The 22914-nt window shown below is 43.9% G+C and overlaps 1 protein-coding gene across 5 annotated transcripts in view; it reads right to left on the bottom strand.

Annotated features, from left to right (window-relative positions):
- Positions 1-22914, bottom strand: part of ITGB2 (integrin subunit beta 2) — a 487597-nt gene that overhangs the window by 29429 nt on the left and 435254 nt on the right. For all 5 annotated transcript variants that reach the window (XM_069225707.1, XM_069225705.1, XM_069225706.1 and 2 more), the window contains one exon: positions 13494-13660. In XM_069225707.1, coding sequence (XP_069081808.1) covers positions 13494-13660 — 167 coding nt within the window. The remainder of the gene's footprint in view (positions 1-13493; positions 13661-22914) is intronic.

Raw genomic sequence — 22914 nt, 5'->3', positions numbered from 1 at the left:
TTTTGTCCAGTCTTTCTGTGAAGAAATTTCTTTTGGCGGCGCGGATCAGTTGGTGGTGTTCGCGGGTAGCGTTCTTGAGGGCAGTCATGTTGTCTGCGGTGTGGTCCTTGCGCCAGGCTTTCTCGAGGGTGCGGCAGGTTTTCTTTGATTCCTTAAGGGTGTCGGTGAACCAGAGAGGTTCTTTGGTGTTGGTCTGTCTTGTGCGGCGTCTGAGGGGAGCGAGGTTGTCTGCGCAGTTGGTGATCCAATTCGTGAGGCTGAGGGCTGCGTCGTTGGGGTCGGAGGAGGAGGTGGGTTGGTTGTCGTTGAGAGTGGAGAGAAGCTGTTCCTCAGGGATTTTGTTCCACTGTCGACGTGGGATGGGTTGTGTGCGGAGGTGGCGAGTCTCGCGTCGGAAGGTGAAGTGGACACATCTGTGGTCGGTCCAGTGTATAGCTGAGGAGTGGCTGAAGGATATGTGGTTGCTGGCGGAGAAGATGGGGTCTAGCGTGTGTCCGGCGTGGGGGTGTTCACCAGTTGCTTGAGGCCGAAGTTGGCGAGGTTGTCGAGCAGGGCGGTGGTGTTGGGGTCGTTGTTCTGTTCCAGGTGGAAGTTGAGGTCACCGAGGAGGATGTAGTCCGGCGAGGCAAGGGCGTGAGGGGAGATGAAGTCAGTGATGGATTCGCTGAAGAGGGCGCGTGGTCCAGGGGGTCGGTAGATGAGAGTTCCTCTGAGTGTGGTCCTGGGGTCGGTGTGGATCTGGAAGTGCAGGTGTTCGGCGGCGAGGGGGATGTCTTCGCTGGAGGTGGTGACGTTGATGGAGTCCTTGAAGACGATGGCGATTCCTCCACCTACTTGGTTGGTGCGGTCTCTCCTTGAAATCTTGTAGCCGTCGGGGATGGCTATGGCGATGTCGGGGGCCGAGGAGGCGTTCATCCAGGTTTCAGTGATGAAGGCGACGTCCGGTGCGGTGGAGTCCAGGAGGTCCCATAGTTCAACGGCGTGCTTGTGGACAGAGCGTGCGTTGATCAGGATGCATTTGAGGTGGTTGTTGGCGCGTGGGCTGGCGGGCGTGGTGTTTTCGCGGTGGAAGTTGAGTTTGCAGGTGTGACATACGAAGGGTCCGTGGGTGCATTTCGGGTTGGCTTGGAAGCAGGTGCTGGAGCGCCCCGGGTTGAGGGCGTGGAGGGTGACGGGGTCGTAGCGATGCTGCGGGTTTTGGGACTGCTGGTGGCCAGGGGTCGTGGCGCTGGGTGCGGTCCAGGCGCGGACGGGCGCAGACGGGCTTGCCTTTGGCGCACCAGCGGCGCGGCCGCACAGCGGCCGCCATAAGAGGGAGGAGGGGTCAGCTGGGGGTGCGGGGCGGGAGTGGGGTGACGAATGGGAGCGGGGGCAGGGGCGAGCAGGTGGTGGCGGCGGGAAAGCAGAGGGTGGGGGGGTCAGGTAGAGGGGAGAAAAGATAGGGGAGGGGGGGTTTAAAGGTGGCGGGGAGTTAGGAAGAAAAGATAGGAAGACAGGGGAGGGGGGTTACAGAGGTGGAGGAGAGTGAGGAAGGTCAGAGAGAGGAGTCAGGAGCAGAAGAGCAGAAGAGAGAGGAGAGAAGAGCCAGGAAGAAGGTAAAGAAGAAGAGGAGCGAGGAGCAGAATATAGAAGAGAGAAGAGCCAAGAAGGTGGTAAAGAAGAAGATGAGCAGAAGAACAGAAGAGAGAAGAGCCCAGAAGAAGGTAAAGAAGAAGAGGAGCGAGGAGCAGAAGAGAGAAGAGCCAAGGAGAAGGTAAAGAAGAACACAGAAGAAGAATACAGATGAAGAACACAGAAAGAAGGACAAAGAAGAAGAAAGCACACGCAGGTCGCGGTGCAGAAGAGAAGGAAGAAACACAGATGAAGTACAAAGAAGAAGAATACAGATGAAGACAGAAGAAGCACACGCAGGTCGCGGTGCAGAAGAGAGGGAAGAAACACAGATGAAATACACAGAAGGAGAGCACAGAAGAAGAACACAGATGAAGAATACAGATGAAGATCACAGAAGAAGGACAAAGAAGAAGAGAGAACACGCAGGACGGGGTGCAGGGAAGAAAGAAGAGCACAGAAGAAGAACACAGATGAAGACAGAAGAAAGAACACGCAGGACGGGGTGCAGGGAAGAAAGACGAGCACAGAAGAAGAACAGAGATGAAGACAGAAGAAAGAACACGCAGGACGGGGTGCAGGGAAGAAAGAAGAACACAGATGAAGAATACAGATGAAGAGCAAAGAGGAAGATCAAAGATGAAGAGGGAAGCAGGAGAAGAGGTGAGTAGCGCGGGGCAGGGCGAGGGGCTGGGCGGGGGAGTACTTACTGTGGTTTCGCAGGACTTGCTTGGAGGGGTCAGGAGCCTGGGCTGGTGGATCTGCAGCGGCAGGGGGAGCGACCTACCCTTCTGTGTGTTCTTCTTAAGTAGAGATGAGTTTGCCTCATTTTAATGCCTACCCTGACCCAGGTGTTTAAATTTTGATGCAAATCGGTATTAACATCATTTTTTGGGTCCGCCTCCCACCCGTGCATCATTTTTGCCCGGGTGGATAAATATGGCGCTAGGGGTTTGAGTCATTTTTTGGATGGGAACGCCTACCTTGCATCTCATTGAGACAAGGAGGTTTCACGCATCCGAAAAATTATGTTAACACCAATATTTTGACGCTAGACGGGTATAGCGTCAAAATATAAATATGGCATTGAGTTTGCGCTGTATTAATGTGAAAAAATTACGCTAATTCAGCGTAAACAGAGCATAAATAAGCTCTTTTGATGGGTAATTACACACACTCATTGTCTATAATGAAAGCTACGATGGCATAATTGTAGATTTTAAAATATTTCTCTGAAGTTTGCCACCCTAGTGATGAATTTATAAACGTACTAAAATACACTACAGCTTCCACCTTGTTACATAAGAGGTGTCATGTCTCTAAATCCTGAATTTTCCTTGAAATAAAAATGCAACATGCTCTTCCCCCCTACACCAATGGATGTCATTTAGCATTTGCCAGTTGCCACAACTGCAACCTCTGGCTTGGACCTTGCGACCACTAGCACTGCTTTTGCGACACCTGGCCACAGAGTTGGCAAAAGCAGTACCAATCACAGAAGGTAAACAGTGTTCAGATAAACCGCTAGATTATTTTGTTTAACATTTTTTTAAGTGGGAAATAAATCAAAAGTAAAATGCATACTATTGATAATACAAATAAAACAAATTAAACAAACTCCATTTTGAAAATTGTTGTCACAGTTCATTATTGCGAAAAATATGTTTTGGAACAGAACCATCACCTCTGTGTTCTTTGTTAGTTCAAATATAACATATACTCCCTACTAAATAGTACCAGTAGGCCTTACCACTGCATCTCCCTCTGAGCTAGCAATAACTTTTCCCTTCAAGGTACAAACTAGGCTTCCATTATGTAAATTATTAAGATGTCAATGGGATTAAGGTCTTGAGGCAATATTTGCTAGGATTCAGAGGTCATGTGATTTAACTTCCTGTAATGTCATTCAGTTGCGAAGTCACTTCAGCTACCCCTGGCATTTTAGTGAATCGATGTTCATGCCTAAACCGCCATCTACTTGCTACTTTCTGTTAGTTTTTGTCTCCCAGACAGGTCTGCTAAGTGAGGGGCAGAGTCTGTGGGATTTTCATGGCAGTTTGAGTCCTGTGACCTCTGCCCGACTTGGGTTGGGTTAACGTGGTAAGCAGCCAGAGGAATTTTTTGCAGTGCTAGGAGGCCACCTGCACATAATCTGAATATGCGTCTTTTAGGTCAATTTATGAGCAGTATCTCGGCCTAGCAGGTTAGGGATTACCAGCACGGGTGTAGTGGCTCCGGAGTTCGGAGTATCGCCTCTGTTACTGATACTAAGATACAGGAAGGCGTTGGGAGCGATGCGCATGTGTAAGAGATCCATCTCTGAAGAGGTAATGTGCAAGGAACACACTCTGGTTGTAATTGAGCTTATGGGCTGCCAACAAAATGCAGTAGTGGGTGATTCAAGTTTTTTTTATCTCTGTGCATGATCTGAGGCAGTTTTAAAAAAGGGGGTTAAGGAAGTTGTTACTTCATTTTTTATTTAAAAAAGGGAAAAGTGAACAGTGGATTGGATTAAAGAATATGAAGGGCAATTAGTGTTTTAACTGGATTGGCTGGATTCAAGATGTTGTCGGCCTGTATAAAGTATTCTAGTCTTCTTAAGCACTCAGGGAGGGAGGCCTTATCTTCCAGTGGGACTGTGGCATTAATTCAAGAAGCAGTTTATAGTGCAGTAAAGCAAGAGAAAGTAGGAGGAAGAAAGACGCAAGAACTGATGATTCTTCATCTTCTTCTTCAGAATAATATACATGTTCTACAGTACCTGGCAAATACATTCGTAGAGAAGATGCCTGTAGATCGTAATGCACGTGAGAAGTAACCAAGCATTTAATGAAGTTAATCAGTTGGAGGATAAGAGAGAGCCTTTTCCACAGTTTAGAACAGTGGTGTAGAAGACTTGTGAGTTTGGCCATGCACCTACACAACAAAATAAATTAGTTCTGCATGAATGGAAGAATTTGGAGCACTTGATATTTCAACATTCCTTTAGAAGATGTATGTGCTAGAAGAGATAGGCGATCATCTTCCTCATGCTAAGAAGATCATTGTCACACTAATTACATTGATTGTACTCTTCAAGATCAAGTTGAGAAAAGAATTGAGAAAGCTATGAAGAAAACTTTTCAAGCAAATATCCGAAGATTGGAATGTTGGGAGCTCCATTGAAGAAAATGAGGTAGCTCCGGCCTTATAATGGCTGGTATAAGCCCAGAGCTCCAACATTCCAATGTTTGTCTTCATGTTTCTCTCTTTTTAACTTAGAACATTCCACCCTTAGTGGTTGGAGTGTTCTAATAGCCTTATAGCCCTTCTGCCTAGGGCTATACCGGTCGTTAAAGGCCTTCTACTTTGTTATAGGCCCTCGTTTGTGGCTTACAACTCAGGATCAGGGCCTTTACCAACCAGGATAGCTCTCAGCAGCAGCCATTAACACAATATTATAACATTAGAATGTTCAAAGCTCCATTAAAGACCATGGAGAGGCTAAAGGTTTATAATGGCTGTTTTTAAGTCTGGAGCGCCAACATTCCAATGTTTACTTTTCTGTCTTTCCCTTTTTAACATAGAATATTCAACCCTTAGTGGATGGAGTGTCCTTATAGCCTTATAGCCCTTCTACCTCAGTCTTTACCTGTTGTTAAAGGCTTCACCCTATTTTGAAGCAAATAATAAGGCATTCAAAACAGGAACCTAAGCAGCTTACACAACACAATCTTAGTAAAGGATTTTGAGAATCTGGCAGCAGAAATACAGGAAGGAGAGGATTGTTCTGATATGTTAAGAAAGAGCAACAAGCAAGTTCTTTGTCAGACTCAATTAAACCTGAAGCAGTGGCAGTAGGGTTTCTGTTCTAGCAATATATGTAGATTATAGATTGGAAGGCAGACTCTGCAGAGAAAACAGCTCTATTGAACATTCCCTTTAAAGTGAAAAATCATTTGGAGGGCAATTAGAGCAAACGTTTACAAGAGCCTTCAAAGACAGAAAGCATGCCTCACCACACAAACATAAGATGTCTTCAAGATATTATGACGACAAGAATAATAATACACACAACAGCAGATCTTCATTTAGAAAGCATTTTCAGAAAAAGAAGAAAGCGAAAGGGTCTGAATTGTCATCCTTCAAAATGAGGACAGGAGCAGCTAAGATCCTGACTTTGCACAAGGGGAGATGCTACCAGTTGGTGTGCTCCTGCTGCATTTCCTACAAAAATGGGAATCAGATGTGATGGATCACTAGGTTTTGAATATCATTCACAGATGTTATTGTTAGAATCACTTGCACTGTGGAAGACTGAGTCTGAACCCATTATAGGTGACACCTGTCGGCCTAATCCGGGTTTTGTTCTGGCTAACTAGCAGTGACTCATCTCAACCCAAGAGCAGGGATGATTGGGCAACCGAGCGCATGACACAATTGACTCCTCAGGGAAATCGTGGTCACTCAGATCTCATCCGTTTCCCTCAGTCTCATGTATGCAAGGACGATCAAAGGCAGAATATAGTTCAATAAGGTTTTATTGAAGTAACTGCATCTTAGATAATAAAGCATGTATTGCAATAACTAGGACGAGGAAACATGACAGGATTAAAATTGTGACAAGGAGAGTAAAAACATAAAAATAACGCTACCATATTGTCTCTACGATCGTTAAGAATAGTCCTACCTAGGCTAGGTTAGAGCCCAGCATGTTAAGCTCTAATTCTGCTCTTCAGGTTCCCCTGGGAAGACATCATCCCTCATACCTGAGCAAGAGGCCCGTAGTCTACATATGCAGCTGCAGCAATGCACTCAGCAATCAGCATACAGTTGTGGTCATCTGGCTGGAATCTCCCTCTATTGTACATGTGTGAGAGTAGTGTTTTTATAATAAAACAGCTGATGTTCCAAGAAAGGATCCCCATGTAAGAGTGTGTATGTTTCTTTGAACATTAGAGACTAAACATATCACTTTTGCCGGCAACCTATCTTACTGCAGCCTTGAGAAAAGCACAGAGTGAAAGAAATGTCTTGTTTAAGAATGCAGTGCTGGCCTAGGCAAAGAACAGCTAGATATAGAAAATATAACAAGGCCGCAAATGTTGCTATTGTTAAAATAATAAAACAAAGCTGAATAAAATATGTCTAGGTTAAAGTGCAGAGCGGCAGGCCTAGTTTGCTAAAATAACGTGTATGAAGCTATAATTAAAATGGCCACACAACAATAGGGAGTATCCTAAATCTACAGCACAAACTGTCAGTGCATTCAAGGTTAAGGGCCTACACTTTTGTTTTACAAGCAGGCAGGTGCTTGTAGCTGGAGAATGGAGTAATTTATTTATTTATTCTTATTTTTGAGTCTGACTTCAGACTGACCAACAGTGTTTCTATGCAATAGTTTTAGAGCTAACATCTCACTTAGGCAGCCTTTCTGGAGCTAGCATTCAATATGTCAAACAGTCCTATAAGAGCGAACAACCATGTAAGGAATGCTCGGATTAATTGGCGTTGATTTTCATTACTCTTAGCCACGGTCATCTTTGTCCCAGTTATTACTCATGAGATGTAATTCACCTTATGTGTAATGAGTAGGATAAGGACAAGGGATGTTTTGGTGCAAACAGTTTCTGAGATGGGTGTTTTGCTTACCTCATCAGTTTCATAATACTTCTGGAGCTTATATTTCACTTGCACCAATTTTCTGCAGAATTGGAGGAGCTTTCATTTTCATACATAGTCATTTTAAAACATAATTAAGGACCAGAAATCAGATTATTTGTTTTAGAATGAAACACCAGATTTAAAGAAAAATACATATTCAAATAGTGGTTGTGGGACAAGAGAAGTGTGGAAACTGGCCAAGATGTTTCGTTTTTTTGTTCACAAAGCACTCAATTTGGTAGAAAAGGTGATCTGGTAGAAAAAGGCAGAGTATTCCATACCTTTGGACCATAGCCTATGAAATTTCTGAAGTTGATAATCTTCTCCTGAAACATGGGATCTGTAAGTGATAAATTCATTTACTTCTAATCGCATGGATATGGTTAGCTGTGATAATTGTTAGGGGCATTTACGTGTAGGCACTTGCAAGTCAAAAGGACTGCGGTATAGTACCATCTCGTCTCAGTCTGAAGGTATTTTGGAAAGACTTTCATGGTGTCTCGAGATACACAGTATACTATGTTGGCCTGAGATCCATGACCCTTATGGCACTGCCTGACTGCAATCACAGCAATAAACCCTTGTTATCAGTTGTACCAGTGGAAGCAGCAGGAGATAGCTGGGTGAGAGGCATTTTGCAGGGGGTGGTTTCACCATAAGAGACTGACTTTGTAATTTGTCCCATTACTGTCAGTGAAGTTAATGATACAATAGATTAGATTACCCCTGGGAATGTGTCAGGGCTGGACAAGGTGCAGAGTGACCTTTTTAAAGCCAACAAGTGTATCAGAAGCCCCTATTTTGCCCTGAACTTTAATTGTATTTTGAATGGGTTACCAATGCCCCTACGTGGGCGGGGGCAGAGATCATTCCGATTTTTAAGAAATGCTAAAGGTTGCTTCCATCTAACTACCAGCCAAAAAGCCTCATTGATAGCCCCAGAAGCTCTCTAGATGGATTCTGTTGATCAGATTGTATGATTGGATTGAGGACGTTGATCTGGTGACCCCTCCTCAGGCTGGGTTCAGGGTGGGCATTAGTACCACTGACCAAGTTTTTTTATTGCAACTAATCTATTGGAAACTAGTTAGGTTATCAGCTTTAAGTGCTTTTTGTCGACCTTCGATCTTGCCCTTAGGAGGCACTGTGGAAGGTCTTAACTGACCTGGAGCCCCAAAATATCTTGTAGATGGCACAGTCAGATGTGGCTCCCTTGGGGAATTGAATTCATCCATTCTGGTTACTCAGGGAATAAGGCAAGGATGAGTATTAGCCCCCACCCTGTTCCTAATATATATCAATGATATGTTGGCTCATCTTGAGCTGTGAAAGCATGATGCCCCATGCCCCGCCTTCCCTGGCCCTCCAAATTTATAAATCTACTAGCCCTTGGAGGGGCTTTATATGATGGAGAACTCTGGAGGCACGAGAATGTTAGCAATATTGGGCTGGTGGGAAATCGTTTTTATGACTCCCCACCAATATCCCCACTAGTATCCCATTTATCCCCCTTCAGCTGGAACTTGGACATAGACCCCTTACCCATAGGCTAGGAGTCAGACCCCTGCTGTATTGAAGGAGGATCTGGGCTTCTGCAGATTCAGCATCCTAAAGGATGGGGCTGGAGGAAATATTAAAGCTTCCTGGGGTTGTCAAGATCCCATGGTTTGGGCACATTAAATCTCACCTTTCAGAGTTAAGATGTGAGAATCTCTGGGCTAATCTGGAAACTGCACTTAGAGTTCCAAAGTCTCCACTTAAAGGGATCTACTGGGGGCAGATGGATGGCGGGTTACACAGAACAGGGAGGCTGGTCTCTCTGACCTGGACCTTAATGGAGTTTAAAGATGTCTACTTGTTAGAGGAGTATGTGGACGCGATTGAGCCCCCACTTGCAAAAACCCTGTATGTTAAATTCTGGATTGGGACCTTGCCGCTTTGCATGGTTCCTGCCAAATGGCAAAATCATCCCTCTGGTAAAGACATGTACTGCCCCTTCTGTCCAGAAGCAAAAGAGTGTATTGAGCATGTTTTCTTTTTTTGCCCTTATTATCGCGCCCACAGGAGTAAGTAGATTTTACCGATGTGCCGCAACATGGGGACTTGGGACTTCAGGACAGCCTCTATGATATTAAAATCGAACACAGCACAGCCAATTGTTTTTGTCAACTCTTGATTTCTGTTTTTCATGTGGAGATGTAGACAAAAGGGTATTTCCTTGATGCTGTGATGGTTGAACACTGAGATAGCACTTTATGCAATTTATGTCTATTTTTCATGTGGTGATTGGCTGATTGACACAGCCTCGTATACATTTCATGCTTGTTTTTTTATTTATTTGCCAAGCGTATGCCTTTTAATGTGTTTAATGCACTTGGTTATATTATGGACTATGCATGCACTTTAACGCCCATGATGCTATAACTGGATCATTTTGATTTCATTGAGATGTTTTTAAATGGTTTTATTATACTGTTGTATTGCATTCTTTTTTGAGCTTTTATGGCAAATTGCAGAAATAAAGAGTTGAAAGGAAAACTTTCATGGTGCCTTGAGATATACAGTTTACTATGCTGTGCTGAGACCCATTGTTGTGTAGCCATTTTAGTTATAGCTTCATACACGTTATTTTAGCAAACTAGGCCTGCTGCTGTGCCCTTTAACCTCGATATTTTATTCAGCTTTGTTTATTATTTTTACAATAGCCACATTTGCGGTCTTGTTTCAGTTCTCTCTATCTAGCTGTTCTTTGCCTAGGTCAGCACTGCATTCTTAAACAAGATATTTCTTTCACTCTGTGCTTTTCTCAAGGCTGCAGTAAGATAGGTTGCCGGTAAACGTGGTAACGCTTTGTCTTCAGTGTTCATAGAAAAATACACATCCTTACGTACGGACATTTTCTCAGAACATCAGCTGTTTTATTATAAAACACTTCTCAGTCCCATACACGTTAGAGGGAGATTCCAGCCAGATGACCACGACTGTTTGCTGACTGCTGAAAGCTTCGCTAGAGCTTCTTATGTAGACTACAGGCCTCTTGCTCAGGTATGAAGGATGATGTCTTCCCAGAGGAACTTGGAGGGCAGAACTAGAGCTTAACATGCTGTGCTCTAGCATAGTCTAGATAGGAATTATTCTAATGATTCTATTGACAATATGGTAGCATTATTTGTATGCTTTACTCTCCTTGTCACAATTTTAATCCTGTCATGCTTCATCGTCCTGGTTATTGTAAAACATGCTTTATTATCTATGAAACAGTTGCTTCATTAAAGCCTTATTGAAACATATACTGCCTCTGATTGTCCTTGTATATGTGAGACTAATGTAAATGAGAGAAACGGATGTGATCTGAGTGACCACGATTTCCATGAGGAGTCAACTGTGTCCTGCGCTTGGCTGCCCAATCAACCCTGCTCTTGGGCAGTGATGAGGCACTGGTAGTTAGCCGGAGCAAAACCCGGATTGGGCCAACAGGTTTCACCTGTAGTGGGTTCAGACTCAGTCCCCCAAGCGTAAGTGATTCTGCCATCCAAATCCAGTAGTCTCATTAGAATAATGAGAGCCTACGCGACACCTTGACCCTTGCAGCACCACTTGACTCAAATCACAGAAATAGGGCAAAGGACATCACAAGCCCTTTAACCTTACCAATAACATCACAGGGAAAAGCGCTGAATGATCTTGGATTTGTGATTTTTTTTGTCTTTATAGTTCACATGGACTGGTTGGTATGAGGGCATTTTACATTATAACAAAGATCAACAACAATTGTATTAAACTGAGATGGAGGAAGGATTTATCAGAATAGAGGAGACAATATTTGTTTCATTAGACTAGGAATTTGATTTGGGGAGGAATTCATAAAAAACTGAAACAATATAGATCTTAAGAGGTTTAAGCAACTTACAGTAATAGGCCTATGAGATCAGTATGGACGGGAACTAAGCATTGTTTAAAATGTGAGCCTACAGCTGCTTGCAGACAGTTGAGAGTGGAGTGACTGTTCTGAATTGGGGAGGCGCAAGTTCCCCAAGAAAGATTGTTTCTGATCCATCCCTGAGAAAGATTGTTTCTGATCTATAGCTGTTCTGAAATCAGGCAGTTCAAGCAGAAAGGTATTCTGACTTCTAAGGCCCCTTGAATCACTGGAGATGACAAGTAAATCAGGTAGGTAGCCTCAGGCGTTTTCGAGGCTGACTCTTGGCACAGTGCAATAAATTGATTCTGGCTGTGATGGGTAGCCATTGTTGGTTTTGCATTATGGGGGTAGTGAAGTCATATCTACCTACAGAGTGAATCAATTTGCAGATGAGTTTCAGATAGATTTGAGTGAAGCGATGGATGCTTGTGGAGCTCCTGCTAAGTAGCATTTTCAAAGTTGAGTCTAGAGTCAATTAATGAATCAAATGCTGTTTGAGATGATGTGATGGATAAGGTGTGAAATGTTTTTCAAAGTGCTGAGGTGAAAGATGGCAGCTGTAGCCACATTGTTGTTTTGATGGGTTAGTGTGAGGTGTGAATCCAGCAAGAAATAAAAGGTTCAAAGATTCCAAGAGATTAGAATCAAATTTGCTCCCTTGGATTAAGGAGAAGAAGAGAAAATCTGTTTTCTGAGAATGTAGCTACAGGACTTTTTATGCACCCATGTATGTAGCTGGGAGAGCCAGTGTCTTAGGGTGGAGATACAACTCGTTGTTGAAGTTTTTAAATATAGCAGGGTATTCCCTGCAGATTAGTGTAGGGTTACACCTGAGTTGTTGAGAATTGGGGGTAAGAGGTGACACATATTGATTACATGAGGTTGTAGCTACAATTGAACCCTGAGAAATGCCCCACTGCAATGTAGTGTTAGTGGTGGTGTGGTTTCCAATCTTATTAATAGGGGTCCATTGGTTAGTAAGGATGTGAAGCTGCATTGATTCTTATCTCTGAAACCCTTGGGGTGTTCAATAATCTGTAGTAGTCATTAATAGTTATTTGTATTGAAGACAGCTGATAAATTTAGCAAGATAATCAGTCATGTGTCCCCTTTCTTGAGACTGTGGAATAAGTCATTCAATACTTTTAAAGCTGCCGTTTCAGTGCATGCTGAAGCCAAGCCTAAATCCTGATTGATAGGGGTGTGCTTTAGAGAAAGCATAGTTTTTCCTGGTTGGCCACTGTTTTTCTGGGATTCTCCCAGTGTTCAGTTTGTAAAAATGTAACTGCTAAGGCCCTTCTTAGGAGGCCATAGCAGCATGCATCACCCATTACCCCTACCAGCGCTGCCAATAATGGTACCAACATAACTATTACACTCTTACAAGTGTGACAATTCATGCTATTTCAGGCCACAAAAAGCTATAAGAATGGCATGGTTGGCAGGTATTATTCATGTTAATGTATATTGAACTATTAAACTCTGTTGCTGTGCTCTTCTCAAAATAAGACAAACAGCTCCACCATGTGGTGGACTGTCACAAGTGCCAGTGTTGAGAATTAAGTGCTGGTATCGAGCACCAGAAACCACCTGCCCAAATGAAGCACACAGATTTTCCCAGCCATGGTATATTTGATATCGAACAGTAATGAGATGTTTGGGTAAGGTTGAATTTGGACGTTTTGCTTATGGGGTGATCCGGTTGGTCTTACAAATGGTTGGAAAGATACCTTGGTTGAGGAAGATATTAATCAGATTGCACCATGTATAGTGAAAGATGTGGAAGATGGCCTTGATTATTTTGGCAGAGATGTCATTGCGGAAGTAATTTGTACAACATCCAATGATGGGGCATTGTACTTTCGCTAAACAACCTTTACGAAAACTTGAAGCAGCAGGATTTAATTTGACAACAGGCACACTGAAAGTGACAAAACAGAACATTAATTAAAGACAAACTTGAAAAGAAAAATGGCCATAATACATTGCAGGGCTTGCATCATTTCATATTGAAGGCAAGTTGCAACAAGTGTAATATTTAGCTACTCTAAAATTATGTCTCTGTTTTAATGGCACCATATTGTGAGTTAGTTATAAAACAGGTATAAAGCAATGGCAGATACTAAGATCTTCCACCATGCACAAAGTGTTGTCCAGCATGTCTATTCCACAATGCACCTGATTTGATTTTACACAACAGTACAAAGTTTCATTGCTACTTTAAAAGACAATGAGTACAAAGTTCCAAAGGTACATGAAAGGACAACTGGTTGCATATCCTTCTTCTGCCCACAATAAAAAAATGTGTAAATCTTACGTTATGCCATTTTGATTTTGCCTGCTCCTTTTCAAATCTGCTGTATTCTCTCCGGTCATAAACTTCTGTTACCAGCTTCCAGATCCCGAGCATTAGCAATCCAATCAATGCCACACCAGCAACAGTCCCGCCCACAATAGCTATGATACTAGGAGGCTGAGGGCACTCTAAAAAAAGCAAAGACAAAAGGTTTATTGATACTAAAACAGAACAGTAACACTCTGTAACACTCTGAAAGACAAGTTTGCCATGTTGTCCAATCACACCTGTACTAAGACATGGAGGATATGTATGTGTGCATCAAAGAGTATGTATAAGCAGAACACCAAGGCCCTCATTATGAGTTTGGTGGGTGGCCTCTCATTCGCATGGATGGCCGCCACGCCGGTCTTCCGCCCGCCGGCCCTATTAAGAGTTCCCCACTAGGAACAAGGCCTTAACATTGACACCGGGTCATAATTGAGCCGGCGGCAATGTGGGGGTGCATAGGGTGCAACAGCACCCATTGCGCTTTTCACTGCCCGTAATTCGGGCAGTGAAAAGCACGACGGGGCTGTCCATGGGGACCCCTGCACTGCCCATGCCAATTGCATGGGCAGTGCAAGGGTCCCCATCGGGCACCTGACACCCCCTCTCTGCCAGCCTTTGAATGGCCATCCGACCGCCATGTAGAGTCTGGCGGAAAGGGGTCTCGTAATCCCCTGGCGGATTGTGACCGCAGAAACCGCCAGGCTGTTGATATATATATATATATATATATATATATGTATCCTAGTTTTAATAGCATTTTTTGACTTTCCCATATCTTTGGCACTGTTTGACGGACAGAAAGTTTCGGAGTGATCATTCAAGCGAGGACCAAGAAAAATTGGCCCTTGCTTGGCAACAAAGTTGTGTTTCCCATGTTAATTCCCATAGGACCTTTAGACACAACTACAGCCTGAACCAGTGCACAGAATTATACCAAATTTGGCAGAAAGCTAGCTTTTGGTATGCAGATTGTGCTTTCTCTTAGTTGGTGTAAATCCATTCAGTAGTTTTCGAGATAGTAAAAGAAATCCAAACTTGTATATCTCTGGTCGCGATTACTTTGTAAATAATGTTGAGCCTGTGCAGGGAAATGCACAGCTCTGATTGGCTGCCAACATTTCAAACCAGAAAGTGTTGGCTGCCATCTAGGGATTCGGCTTCAGCTGAGCCTTTCTAAAAAATGTTTAAAAAAATAAAAGGGGCCAGGGTAGAGACACCCTGACCCCTTACCTCTGTTGCTAGGGTCACTAAAAAGCATTTTTTTTAAATCTCACTGCGATTTGCGTTGGATCTGGTGAAAATTAAAAAAGAAAAACAAAGCACAGGTTCTCGTGCTTCGTAATACTTAAGCCCCACTGATTGGGCCAAGTCCCGGGGGCATTTTTCATTGTACAGCGATTGGGCCACCTGACTCCCCCTCAGCCCTACGGACCTCCACCTGCCCGTGGCTTTCATTATATGTAAGGTGGGGCATTTGCCCCCTCGCCCTGCAGCCCCGGGAACCGACAGCTCCTCAGGCATTTCTTTACAAGTATGCGTGGGCCCTATTAGCCCCTCACAACCCTGAGGACCACCATCTCCCCAGTGTAATTAGGAAATTAGATGCAGGGGCCACGTGACCACCATCTCCCTTGGGCATTGAAGACATCGGGTGCAGGAGGCTGCATGGCCCCCGCAGACCCAGGGACCACCAACTCCCTGGGGCAATAGTGAAAAATGTGAAGGAGGCTGGTTTTGGACCCCCAAACCTCAGGGACCACCACCTTCCCGGGGCCATTTCCACATTGGAGGGTGGCTGCGCGGCCCCTTCAAAGAGCCACTGATGGTCCTAGGGTCCGCTACCCTCCCAGGGCTAGCTCCTGCTATGTCCCGGGGTGCCCACCTCCAGGACTTAGCTGTTTGCTTCTGCTTGGTGGGAGCTGACAGCTCCCACCAAGCAAAAGCAAGCATAACTCCGCTTTCTGACAGCTGGATCTGTCAAACATGTCCCGCTGTAAGAAAGCAGAGTTTTCATCGGTTTTCCCTGCACAGAATTATGCAGGCAGGGAAGACAGATGAAAACATTGCTCCAGCAGCAGAGAGCTTCTATTAAAAGTAGCTCCTTGCTTGCTGGAGCAATCCCAACTCCTGCAGGAGGCGGGAGCCAGCTGGGACTGCGGAGGAGGGCAAAAAATGGGAGAAAAAACAAAAGTTGGGCTAATGGTTAAGGTCTCAGACCCTCACATTGAAAGTTGAGGGTTCTATTCCAAGGACGTCCGTGATCATTTTTCTTCTTTAATGTTTTTTTAAACTTTCAAAGTTTAAGGCTCATACTGAAAGGTGATGTAATTTTTTTAAATTGAGAAATACATTTTTCTTTTCAATTTGTCCAGAAATATCTCATTCTAAGTATATCATCCTTCAAAGCCCAACAAACTCTTTATCCATCTGCATTCCACTCTTTCTCTTTCTTTTTTCAATCTTTCTCCCACCCACACACCCACTCAGACCCTTACGCACCCAGTCACAGACACACTGAGACACTCACGCACATACTAACATACCCACTCAGACTCTTGTGCACCCACTCACAACCACACTCAGACTCTCACACACCCACTCACAGATCCACTGACACCCTCATGCACCTACTCGCAGACCTACGGAGACACTGACACACCCACTAAGACACTGATGCACGCACTCCCACACCCAGACAGAGACTCTCACAGCCACTCTCACCCCCAGATACACCCTCTTACACTTATTCTCACACCCAGAGAGACAGGCTGTGGCCAACTCCCGCTGGGCATGGCCAAAGGGTTGTGTGCAGAGTAGGGCTGGGTAGTTAGGGGGGTTGGCCACAAGGACTGGCTGGAGGCCAGGCCTTGTGGGCAACCCCGGCTGCCCACGGACGAAGGCCATGCACGGTTAGGTGCTTATAGGGGGTTGGCCTCAGGGCCTGGTCCCAGGCCAATCCCTGTGACCAACCGCTGCTGCACATGGCTGAAAGCCATGCACGCAAGTGGTTGGATTAAGGTATAGTAATGAAAATTACTATACGTTTAAAAAAAACATAGAAAATCACTGAAAAAAACAAAGGTTACAGGGATGTTATAGTTAGGAAATAGAATTTAAAACACCTTAGAAATTCACTGAAAAAATCAAAGGTTACAGGTACGTTATAGTTCACATTTTAAACGTACAAAACCATAGAAATTCACCTGTTATAGTTAGAGTTATCTCAAGTAATTATAACTTATGCCTTAAGGTAACTATAACTTGTGCCCTGCACTTCTAATTACCCCATATATTACGGCACTCGTGACATCTTTGATAATATCATTGATAATATCAATATAATATTTGCAGTAAAATTTATGTTGAAAAAACTGTGCATGGCGAGGGTGCAAGTTATAGTTACTTTAGGGGACGAGTTATAGTTACATGAGATAACTCTAACTAAAACAAGTGAATTTCTATGGTTTTGTACGTTTCAAATGTGAGCATAACTATAACGTCCCTATAACCTTTGGTTTTTCCAGTGAATGCATATATATATATATATATATATACATATATATATATATATATATATATCTACCGATATAGATATATATATATATATACACACACACATATATACATATATATTGCTTACAAATATGGAAACAAACGTTAAATAAGATTTATTTAACATTGAGAGAATCTGAATAATACACACAATATAACACTTAAAAAATCAGGCAATACATCAGTTAAAGTTAAAAGTTAACTTTAGCAGCTCCTACCTGCCAGCCATCATGCGTGAAGGGTGGCAAGCTTCTGGAAATAAGACACAGTGGTTAGACTACTTGCAAGCATTCCTCCAATCGCCATTTGTTTGATCCATTTTTGATGCCCATGGTTTAGTATGGCACAAGGAGGAGGATGAGGATAGTTTCCCCAGACAGTGGAAGTATATTGCATGCATTCCTGTGACTAGAGGGTTGAGGCCCAGACCTTGAAAGAAGGAGGATGGAGACAGGGCCATCTTGTTACTTAAAGACTGCTGATTTTTTCTTCCCCAGCACTGCCATTAGGTTGATGCTAAGGGTGAGAGGTGGGTCTGCAGTTTCTGATGTTCACGTTTAGTATGTTTCTAGGCAGAGCCTGTCCTTTTGTCCATCTCTGATTACTGTTTCAGCAAGGCTAATGGCAGCCAGGTGAAGAGATGTCACACTTCGTTGGGACTGTTTGGAAAGTCCTACTTGGAGGTAACCCGTTGCTACCTGCTGTGAGAACAATTAGTTTGCACAAAGACTGTGGGCCTGGTTTAGAATTTGGTGGATTGGTTACTCCCTCACAACGGTGACAGATCCCATCCGCCAAAATATAAATCCCATAGCAAATAATAGCATTTATATTTCAATAGATGGGAAATCCCTCACCTCTTTGACAGAGTAGCCATATACTGCAATCTAAATCAGGCCCTGTGTCTGGAGAGCAGCCTGAAAATTCTATGGAAATTGAACTAAACCAACCCAGTTCTGAAGCTTTAGACAATGGACTTACATCCCCTGCCTGCAGAATGTTTAAAAACTTGGGTTTCATGCCACCCCAGTTGTTCTTGACCAATCATAGGAGTGCTCCCTAGAGCACTTGAAAAGCTGCTGTATAACCAGGGCTGGTGTCTACAGAAGAGACTGTCCAGGAGGCGAATCCCAGCTTTTGCCTGCTGTGGAGACCACTCAGAGAAAGCTATCTTTTCCAGAGTGCAATGCTAGAAGTGACCCATGTCATGGACGGGTTCCCCCCGGTCACTCACCACCGATTCTTGTAAGCTGAAAAAATACTTTATTTTAACAACTACTCATGTCAACCTTGTTGAGGGCTACGAGATTGGTACTGCTGCTGCCAACACTGTAAAGACGGACTGTGCAACTGATGAAGCAAGAAGCTCAATCAGCCCAAGGCCAAAAATGCCAAAGGAGACCATCTCAAGGAAGATAGCTTAGAGGCTGCTTCTGCCACCCCATGACATTGTCAGGTTACCCAAACTACTACAGACCCCAGCAAATGAACCACAGAGCCTTTCCTCCACTAGGGACTAAAGCCCAAACACAGCTAATGAACCACAATGCCTAGCCTGCACCAGGGACTAGAGACCAGATGCACACAGATGAGTCTGCTATTTTCACTTTGGCCAACAAATAGGCAAAAAGACATTGAACTGAAGTTGCGCAATTCACATGTGAAAAAAAGTAATCCATTTGATCCTGTGCCTAAAACACTTGCTTAAATCTGTAGGGTGTTTCAGACTATAGAGGTAGGAAGGGGGATACTTGAAAAGTACCAGGAGGAAGGGGGTGTAGAGCCATATTGCCGAATGCAACACAGTTTTCAACTCTGAATGGTGTTTTGATTATTTGTGTAGTATTTAGTTCTGCTGTGTAAGTACTTTCTTCTTACATAAAAGATAAACACTTGGCTGGACACTAGGCCCAAATAAGCCAAAACTGGTCTTAGGTTGCTTGTGTTCCAGTTCAGAGTGAACCTGGCTTGGTAGTTTGGACTAGCCTGTTCCTTTTGGACTATACCCATGGTCGTTTTGCATCTGGCTGGGTCTAATCTGTGGTGGCTTGGTGGGCCAAAAACCAATGGGTTGGAATGCTACCAGAACGATAGGCAGTGGGTTACACTATTTGTGAGCATTCCTCTTGTCACATTTTGTGTGGTTGACATCCAAAATGAATCCCACTAGCCCTGTATTTCGTAACCAAAAAACACACGAGGCCATTCACAAAGGTAAACTTACATGTGAGTAAATCCAGTCTAAGTATACTCTTCTGTTTCTATTAAATATACTACTTTTCGCTATTCACCATTTGGGAACCTAAATATACTGCAAAGTGTGGGTTTACATGTCTCCACCAAGGGGTTGAGTCTAATTTACGAGTGTAAAGTTGGCTAAGTATAGGGCAAAGTTCAAAAGTATATTAAATTTTTAAAAATAAGTAAAAAGATAAAGGTTAATATAAATTCATTCGATCTATGTCATTTAAATGTACACAAAGCAAAAAATGCAAAAGCCATATTAACTTAATTTTGAATTTAATATTTAAATAATTTAAATATAGGAAGTTAAATTATTTTTTAAAATATTTATTACAAGGAAGCCCACTTAAAGTAACTTTATTTATTTAAAAATGATGGATGCCTGGAGACACACCACAGTACTCCTCCTCCTCAAGACACCCACAGCATACTCGAAGATGCTAACCAACTTCCGGCCTACCTCTCTGCCACCCTATCTGGCTAAAGTCATGGGAAAGATGATAAGCAAGAGCCTAGCTATCCACCTCAATGACAACCCCCTACATAAAACCAATCAATCTGGAGTCAGGCCCAACCGCTCTACAGAGAGCCCCCGCATCACCCCTACAGTTGACATCTGGATTATCATGGACGGAAGTGACACTGTGGGCCATATCCTACTATACGTTTCCACAGCCTTCGACACTAACTCCCACTCCATCCTTGTCCAATGACTGAATGAAGCTGACATCCAAGGGCCCACACTTCCTGACAGGCTGCATCCAGGTTGTCATCCTGGCCTCCTTCGCCTCAGGCGCCTTCAACCTCATCTGTGACATTTCACAAGGGTCCTCACTCAGCCCCACGCTATTCAACGCCTACATGACCCCAATCACCAGCATCATCCACACCCATGGAATCAACGTCATACCCTACTCTGAAAATACCCAGCTCATACTCTCCATCTGTGACAAGACGCCAAACATTTGGACTTGCATGACAAAAGTCTCCAGATGGATGCAGGGGCAGCTCCTTCACTATGGCGAAGGAGCGTCGCCCCACTGGCTGTGCCAGAAGCAGAAAAATGAAACAATAGTTTTCTATTGTTTTACTTTTCTGCTTCTGGCACAGCAGTGCAGGGAGGGGCGGAGCTGGGCTGTGGAAGGCGGGAGGGGGCTAGGGAGGAGTGCACTAAGTGCTCATGTGTGTTTGGCTGGCTGTCTGAGGCTGGTCAAACACACTTGCGCACTTGGGTTTCTCCAACCCGGCTATATACACAGCCGGGCTGGAGAAACTGCACAGACGAACCCAGGTTTGTGTCTGAGTGGCAGTCACTGCCGCTCAGACCAATCCTGACGCTGCTTACATGCTACCTATAGCATGTAAGCAGCGCCAGGATTGCTGGGGAGCCTGGGATGGTGTCCCAGCAGTGAATGCTGGGACACCAGAAGAGGATCGAGATGGCAGGTGGCACCAGCGGCGACGGAAAGAGGTAAGTTGATTTTTAAATTATTTTGTATTACCTCCTAGCCCCTTCCCCTTCCCTCCACCTGCCCTCCCCTCCCCTTGAGATTTGTGGCAGCTGCTGCTGGATGGATGAAACAACTGCCTCAACCTCAACACAGACAAGATGGAAGTAGTAATCTTCAGCAAGACACCTAGCTCTGGGATTCCACCTGGTGGCCTGCCAAGATCGAATCCACACCCATTGCGGCAAGCCATGCAATGAACCTCAGAACAGTAATCCACAACCAGCTCACAATGACCACCCAAGTGAATCAGATCTCCATCTCCTGCTTCTACACACTGAAGATACTCAAAAGGAACTTCATATATCTCCCCATCAACACTCACAGAATCATCTTCCAAGCCCTCATTGCTAGCAAGCTGGCCTACAGCAACACACTCCATGCTGTAATCAACACTCAACTGATCAGAAGGCTCCAGACCATTCTCTCACCCTCAACCTCCCACTCCATACTCACATCAGCCCGCATCTCAAAGAGCTTCAGAGACTTCCAGTCCACAAACAAGCACTCTTCAAACTTGTCACACACACATACCAAACTCTTAAACAACATTGGCCCCACGTACCTCAACAACCGCATAAACTTTCACAAACCTATCAGACACCGCCACTCATCAAGACCACAACTCGCATACACCACAAGCAAAGGCGCAACCAGATATGGTGGTTGTGCCTTCTTTTTCCTCACACCTGAAGGCTTGAGCGACCTTCCTCTGCACATCAGAGCCACCTCCTCAGTTTTGGAATTCTGCAAGAAACTGAAGATCTGCCTCTTCACCTAGACCCTGCCCTGGCCCAGCACATACAGCTCCTGCTTCAGCGCTAGGATACCGTACCAGGTGAGCTGCACACTATACAAATACACGTACCATAACATAACGTTTAAAGTTATGTTTAGAATTAAATTAAACTAATGTAATTAACATTTAACAAAATTAAGGTTACATTTTTTCTAGATTAAAAACTGTTGTAAAAGATAAAGAATAATGTTTAATTAAAATATAATATTTTTAATATTTAATTACATTTATAAATATATTTAAAGAAGTGTAAATAAATTAATTTATTTAAAAATAATTCCCTTTTTTGGGTGGGGGAGGGTATTGGGCTACCTGAGATTGCCCATGTGTGGTGCTGGACTTATTGCAGGCCTGAGCTGGAGTACATTTACTCCTGTTTTGGGTCCTTTTTGACTGTTATAACTACATTTAGTAGTAAGTATTCTCCGCATTCCAGCCACTGACCCCATTCCTCCCACATTTACTACTAAAACGTATACCTACATGTTTAGAGATCTCTGCACATAAAAGATACAAGAGGTGTTAACGCAGACCTCCAGATGTAGGTTAATGAATAATATTTTGTAGTACAAAATGCAGTTTGTAAATAGACCCCACAGACTCCTACCACCATACAAGTGGTACACGAGCATTGCATATATGTGCATTTGACATGTACACGGAATGTCAGCACAAACGTTCTGGAGTTCATATAATAACACAACTTTACAAAAGAGGGGCCTATAGACTGCATTCACATTACAGATCTACAAAACATGGTATGCAGTCACTACCTCTTTATGTGATGTATCCAGGGCATGGAATGTAAGAGAATGCCTTTCCAGGTCACAGGACAGATCCTGAATTTCACATTGTCGCCACAGGCCTTGGCCACGGCATGAAGCCAAGGACAAAATAAAAATTGGGGCTACAGGTTTTCACATAGAGTCATGGGCTCAGGGAAGGGATAGACACAAGGGGTGTTCCTGTCCCAACAGTAAGTGAAAAAGGAAAACAAATCTGCCATGATTGATTGATTGATTGGTAAAGTATATAATAATACCCTTCTTCCTGTCTATGGCTTTCAACTCAGTGGATTTACAGGGCATGTGACCAGAAGTTACACATGGGGGACATCCATGATATGCCTATCATCCCAGCACTGTCAGCAGCTGCTGAGGCTACCACCCCACGCCCCTGCTGACTGGAATCTACACGCGCAGCCAAGATGTGAGCAGATGTACAAAGCAGCGCACCAGAGAACAGAATGTGATGGTGCATGCTGACAGATTGATCTACGACTCCTCAC

This window comes from Pleurodeles waltl, chromosome 3_1 (assembly GCF_031143425.1).
Source record: "Pleurodeles waltl isolate 20211129_DDA chromosome 3_1, aPleWal1.hap1.20221129, whole genome shotgun sequence".
Taxonomy (NCBI): Eukaryota; Metazoa; Chordata; class Amphibia; order Caudata; family Salamandridae; genus Pleurodeles; species Pleurodeles waltl.
The sequence above is the reverse complement of the archived record's forward strand: the minus strand, read 5'-3'. Positions and strand labels throughout refer to the sequence as shown.